The following is a 7,187-nucleotide window of genomic DNA, read 5'->3' on the forward strand; positions in this document are numbered from 1 at the left end:
AAAATAATTCGAAGTGGTCTGTATTCTGTCGAAACTGCCAGACGCGGATCGCGATTTCGATCTTTTTGGATCTCATCAGCGCGTCGCAGACAGCTCCGACAGAACACAGACCAACTTTTACCTGCCGTCTTAACAGTACGTTTTAGAAAATACCACAAATGGCGCAGTACACGCCATCTGTAGCATGTAGCCTACATCCGCGTCTGGCAGTTTCGACAGAATACAGACCACTTCGAATTATTTTATTTTTTCCCCATAGACAGTCACGACATCTCATCTTTATTAGATAAATCTCAACAAATGTTCAAAATATTTCAGAAAACAACATCTATTAATTATGAAGTTTATTCTTCTGAGCAGAAATGGGATACTATGGGAATATCTTAATTCAAACCAATCCCTACAAGTAATACTGATTCCCATTTCCGGCTCAAACAAAGACGTTTTCTACTACACTCCAACTGGTACGGCACAAGACCCTTAACCCCAACATTTCGTTTCGCTGCATTCAAACAGTTATATTCCCTGTCACATCCTAGCATATGTGTATCTATAAAACTTGTAACACTGCTTCATTTAGCCACCAGCGAAGGAGGACTGTACCAAATATGCACGCGAATGCCTGCCTTGTCAGAAAGCAAAATTGACTGGACATGCTTCTTCTACCCTGGGCACATTTGGATTGCCATTAGAAAAATTCGACCACCTCCACATTAACATAGTCATAATGTTACTGTCTTACGTGTATGGAAATATTTACACATTAACACGTGGGCCTGAAACTTTTCCCATTGCAGATAAAAAAGTCGCACGAACATTCTACGAAAAATGGATCTGTCGTGTTTGGCACTCCTTTAAGAATCACTACGAACCAAGGCAGACAATTTCGTGAAACTGGAAATTTAAAAAATGTAGAAACATAGTAAATAATGGAAACATTTCGATGGAGTGTTGGTTGGACATGCCATAAACCGGATCTTCGAGGAATTAACATCGTATAGATGCAATAACCATGAGAAAAAAACGGGAGTTGAGAGGTAACGATGGTTGTGATTGATAATTACGGGCAATTACAAAGATTTTTACCAAAAGATAGTTTCAGAGTCGATACCGACACGAAAGGTCGACTGAGCAAAATAAAAATTGTATTTACTTTAAAATTGTATTGAACTTAAATTAAACCCATTTTGTACTTAAGTGTAATAATTTGTATTGACAATTTCTGACGTGCAAACATTTACTTAATTTTTTGTTTTACGGTGCTGTATCATCTTCTATAAGCTTGCCCTTTTATTTCAGAAACACTTTATAATATCCAAGTATAGGCAGTGTATCATCTTTTACTGTCTACCGCAAGAAATATTTCAGCAGCAAAAACCCAACAAATGCCGATACACTGTCTGCACTTGAACATTTCATAAACTCGCTCTCTAGGAACTTCAACGGTTAGTTTTTAATTTATCGAAACTGGCTTTGTAGGTCAGATGAGATCAAATAAGGTCGAAACTATAATCCGGGTATAATATAGTAGTTTCAATTTTCTAACAAAAAGGTTAATAAACGTTTTTATTGATTAATTTTGTTTATGAAGTTTCCTAAGTGTAAATTTTAGTTCGTATATTTATTTAGGTAATTAATTCTTATTAATTTTACTCAGTCAAAAATGACGAGGTATTCGAAAGAATAGGGGACCAGACGACCCTATGGAAGTCAATAAGAAATAGGCGAGATAGGTTAGTAGGACACCTTCTCAGGCATTCAGGTCTAGTCAGAGACATATTAGAGGCAGAAACAGGAGTTAGGAAGGGTAGAGGTAAAACTACTATAGGTTAGATTACTGTTCGCAGATAGTTAAGGATGTTGGATGTTCTAGTTTTAGGGAAATGGGAATTTAGCTCAGGATAGGAAAGAGTGGAGGTACGTGTCCAACCGGTCTTAGGACTGACGACCTTATGATTATGATAATTTTACTCACGGCAATCTTAACTCATCATATTATAAACACATAAACAACGTTCTATTATGTGTGCTAATCAGTACAATAAAGCGAATACTTATATCTAATGAGTAACGAAACGAACTGTTATCCCTCTCAAGTAATTTTTGACGAGTTAAGTCTTCTTTAAACACCTCAGAAAAAAATTGGGAGTTGTATATCTACATATATACATAAAAATTAATCGCTAAATGTGTTGCTGAGCCCAAAATTCGAGAACCGCTGGATCAATTTCAAAAATTTGTATTTTTTAATATTCTATGAAGTCCGAGGAAAGCTACTACGAAGAGGAAAATTGAAAAAATTTCCCAGAACAACGCAAAAACCTTTTTTTTTATTTCCCATACAAACCACACAGTAAATTAAAACATCTGTCACCAGCTGTCAAATATTTGACGTCAATCATAACAAAACAAAGGTGTCTTCAAGTAGATAAGACTGCATGGATATTAATCTGTCTGATGTCGTCAACTATCAACCAGAATTTTTGAACACACTGGATTTGCCAGGATTGCCGCCTCACAATCTTCAAAGAAAAGCAGGATCGGTGGTCATAATCTTTACGGTTTACCGTTTACGGCTAGCAATGAAAAATTTACTAAACAATGCGATCGAAGCAATTATTCTAATACAAAAATATAAGGGAGCAGATTCACACCCTTTGTACCTACTGACGTACCATTTGCATTTAATTAACTGCAATTTCCAGTGCGGCTTGCTTTGGTTATGGCTATAATTAAATCCCACGGTCAGCCGTTGAATGTTTGCGACGTCAATCTTGAAAACCAATGCTCCTCATGAACAGTTGTATGTTTCCTGCCTTCACGTTTAAAAACCGTCAGCTTTATTCTTTTACGCGCCAGATAATCAAACAAACAAAATCGTGTATCCTAAATCATTACGGTGAAAATATCACTATTATTACTAAAGTGTTGTAATGTACGGAATAGAAAACTTACTTCTGTAAGTAATAGTTGCTTATTATTGAGACATTAAATCAGAACCGAACAAACTTTAGCTTCGTAGGAGCCGCTATCTGAGGTTAGTTTGGGTCACTCCATACCCTTCAATGAGTACGAGAGAGTATGCAGTAATGAGCCATATTGCTTTCTCTTTTTCTTCTCCCTTCCACTCCCATATCAAGCCCCTTCATCCCTTAGACGAGCCAAGCCTCTCTCGCAACTTAAATAATACCTACGAAAGTTTTCGTTCGCAAAACTATTGGGTTTGGCTGTGGAAGAGGGGCTCACTATGAAATGGAAGGGATAAGAAAAGGAAAGAATCATCTCACTCGCACTCGCAGGATCAATGAGGAGCTCCTTGGCTGTACCTGAGGAGCACTCGGGAGGCAAAAGAGCCGAGTTTGCCCGACTCTGCATTAAATCAATAAATAAATTGATCACTCTGAAATAAATCTTATTTATTTATTTTTTATATTATAGGCTAATAACATTTGACAGAACGAAATCTGTCGATACATCTAAATAATACATTCTTATTATTGATTCTGGCAGTTCTAAATTTCTTAGAATGGAATTGGAATTTTTTATAAGCAACTTTAATATTAGAGGAACATATTTATCTAAAGAATCTGACAGCTTAACAAGAATTTTATCAACAGAAGTACTTTAAAGATAGCTTTATAAGACGAGTTTCTATGAAAATTCATACAGTACCTCTATCACAAGCAGAAATGAAGGAAATTGTATTGATTTTTATAACATTCTCCTTAGTTACGGTAAAGCAGTGATATTAATTTGGCAGTCTAGATCAATCGTCAACTTAATTTTTGTGTTACTTACAGGTTCACGCAACTAGGGATTGGGCTAAGATTTTACCTGCTGGTGAAACAACTCACAGAGAACTCGACCAGTTTGCATCCTCTGAAGACAGGATCGTGGGAGGAGACGTAGTTGTACCAAACTCTATACCATATCAAGTAAGCATTGAAAATATTTGTAATATTTAACGTTTGATCAGAATTTTTGGAAGTTAACAAGCACTGTATATATATACATATAATGTAGTTTATGAGTTCGTTTTTGTTGTTCCGTTGGTAATACTTTTTTCCACGTCTTGGGCCATTCTTTCCCAAATTTGGAGAATTTTAGAGGAAAAATTTAGGGGACTCTAAAAGTTTTAGGGGAAGAAATTAAAGGGGGCTCGATTAAAATTCAGGAGATATGAAAGTTCGGCGCGAATAAATTGCTGGTTTGCAAAACACTATTTTTATTTATTTAGGCAGCTTTAATCCTTTTTTACGACGAAGAAGATACGAATGATGCCGGTTTTTGTGGAGGATCTATTATCACCAGAAGATACGTGTTAACAGCTGCGCATTGCTTAGTGGATGGGTAAGGCATTTTCTCTTAATTGTTGTCTTCAGATTTTGTTGGAATTTGCTTTTCTATTTTTTTGATCAGAGTTGTATCGTTAGAAGTAATTCTGGGAGCGCATAACTTTCGTCAAAATGAATCCACCCAGCAACATATTCCAACTTCCACGTTCAAAGTACATGAACAGTACAATGCTGAAACACTGGAGAATGATTTAGGCATCGTCTACCTTCCAACACCAGCCAGCCTTAATCGTAACCACTCTTACTTTATTGATAATTTACTTCATTCATTTTAACTTATTAATTAAAGTAATTAAACTAAAAATCAAATAATCTGACACGGAACGTTTCTGCAACTTTCTTTAGATTTCTTCAGGCTTTTTAATATCTGATTAATGCTTACGTAGCTACATCCGGAGTAGCTTGAACAAGTTAAGATAAGATCGTCTTAAAGTAAAGCCACTTCAATAATCTAACATTCGCACTTATCATTTTTTGAATTCTTTTTACGCCCTAGACTTGTGGATACCTACAAATTCCGCGATTAATGTTTGCTTTTTACCAAACTTAATTCAATTTTTCACAGAATACGTTCAACTGATTCCACTTCCCAGTAGAGCCGACGTTTCAGATAGTTTCGTGGGATCCGAGGCAGTAGCAAGTGGTTGGGGATACGATACTGATTCTGAAACCGCTGTCAATGACATACTGCGATTTGTCAATGTTTCCATTATAGCAACCGACGTGTGTAACGTAATGTTCGTTAACATTACAGACAAACTCATTTGTTCTGGAGGAGCGGGCGTAAAAGGGATTTGTCTTGGAGATGCAGGCGGACCTCTTGTAGTCAATGGAAAATTGGTAAATGTAGTATATCATTTTCAAAATAGTAAACGAATACATATGCGTCTGTATATTTATACGCATCAGGTCTTCATTGAGACTATTCGGTGAACGTTGTAACTTTTGGTATAGTTTATTTACTTTCTCTAGCGATGTGCCCCTTCCAATATCTTGAATGCGCGCTGGAAAAATCGTACGTAGGGAGTAAAAAGCTCATTATACTCTCATTTCTTGTTCATTAAACATACTTTTTCATACAGTACCTGCCAAAAGTTTTCTTCAATCATGAATAAAAGTGCGAGTCGAAAACAAGCGTTAAAGCCTTTAATATGTTTTCACATATAAATAAACATCTCTTTGATATTTTCAGTAGTAATTGGTACCAATAACAACACATTGGAGAAATGCAATTTTAGTGTATAAAATGGTCAATTTTTCCGTGCAGTACTGTACGGATTATACGCTCCTCACCGGCTAAGAGTTTGGCTGAGAGTTGTCTCCTTTCTTTTCTGGCCTAGTGCTGTTCTTTTCTACTTTGCGTCGGTCAAACTAAAGGTCACATCGCTAGAGAAACTAAGAGAAGTATAGCTCTATACCTACTATTACAAACGTGAATTTGTTTGGGCTGTGTAATGGCCGTGCTTAAATTGAGACACTTTCGTTCTAAATAAAATTTATTCTTTCCTATTAATCACCGGCGAGGTCACTAAACAGAAGATCTGTTTCATAGTATATAGCCACTCTTGCTTGCGAATATACTATAGAGTTTTGATTTATTTTTTTTTTCTTCCCAAAAAAATAATTAAGTGTCTACTAAAATCTACTGAAATTACTGACACGTAACAATATTGTTATTCTTTCTTGTTTCTGCTACAGGTTGGCATAACTTCATCTGTAGGCTATAACGGTTGTGAGGCTGAAGATCCATCCATTTTCTCGAGGATAACATCATATTTAGATTGGATCTCGGCAAACAGTGATGCTGTTGTTTCTTAAATGTTCCTTATACACTGAAGTTACTTTATAAATAGACCATTATTACTATTAAATGGATCCTTATCCTTCTATATGTAAGTGTACCACATTTAATATATATAAACTAAAAAATATACTTATTGTACTTTAATGCCTAACCGCAACCATTGGTGGCTTATAATAGTAAAAATAAACAATAATTGAAAGTATCGTCTAATTCTAATTGAATGTCATTAGCTAGTTATATAAAATAAAGGAAACGATAGGATTCCAGCACCGTATTCTACTAAATATTAAAAGAAAAACGATTATTATTCCAATGAGCTACTACTACACGTGTCTGTGTGAATACGTCTGCAAAAAGGAATAAAGAAAAAAGTAATTATTTTATTATTATTTGTCATAATTAATGTCAAGCCGTTGTGTCACGGAGTAGAAGCAGTTGGGTTATCTGATTGTCTATAATCCGTTCATTTTCAAAGTAGATTAAATATAAAGACAGTCACGCACGGTTCATGTGATTATCGAAAACCGAAGTACCAAACAGTGACGTGTATAACATTAAAGTGAATTAATTTTTTAATTAATTTTTACCACAACAGATAACCTGAAATCAACGAAGAAAAGTGCTCTACCGCTAAGCTACGACAGGTGACAGCCGCAAAAACGACGATACGTACCTAACTACGTAGTCACAGGTAGAACCAATGTAACAATACTAAAGTGTAATGCCACGGACCTGGATTCGATTCCCGGCGAGGGCGTGACAGCAGCAACAATTTTTCATCGTTGATTTAAGGTTATGTGCATTTAAAAATTGATGCACATGAATTGAAATTAATCCTACAAATATTCCTCTAAATGTATAACATATATACAGACCACTTTCGAATTATTTTATTCGATTAAGCTAACGTGCCTATCACGTTGAGGTTGGCTACGCCGGGATTCGTTTTCAGCAAGTAGATATCCACACAAGTGGACCTTGTTGGAGCATACGTAATCCGAAAATGTAGCATCGTGCTACAGATGGCG

At 35.8% G+C, this 7,187-nt stretch overlaps 1 protein-coding gene across 1 annotated transcript in view; it reads left to right on the forward strand.

The window, feature by feature from the left end:
• Positions 1–6,222, forward strand: part of LOC108736218 — a 20,517-nt gene extending 14,295 nt beyond the window's left edge. The window contains exons 7-12 of the mRNA XM_018468567.2: positions 3,618–3,734; positions 3,801–3,935; positions 4,238–4,350; positions 4,420–4,586; positions 4,921–5,195; positions 6,054–6,222. Of these exons, the coding sequence (XP_018324069.2) occupies positions 3,618–3,734; positions 3,801–3,935; positions 4,238–4,350; positions 4,420–4,586; positions 4,921–5,195; positions 6,054–6,173 (927 nt within the window). The 3' untranslated portion in view covers positions 6,174–6,222. The remainder of the gene's footprint in view (positions 1–3,617; positions 3,735–3,800; positions 3,936–4,237; positions 4,351–4,419; positions 4,587–4,920; positions 5,196–6,053) is intronic.
• Positions 6,223–7,187: the final 965 nt, after the last annotated feature.

The sequence above is a fragment of the Agrilus planipennis genome, unplaced genomic scaffold (genome assembly GCF_000699045.2).
Source record: "Agrilus planipennis isolate EAB-ADULT unplaced genomic scaffold, Apla_2.0 scaffold114, whole genome shotgun sequence".
Taxonomy (NCBI): domain Eukaryota; kingdom Metazoa; phylum Arthropoda; class Insecta; order Coleoptera; family Buprestidae; genus Agrilus; species Agrilus planipennis.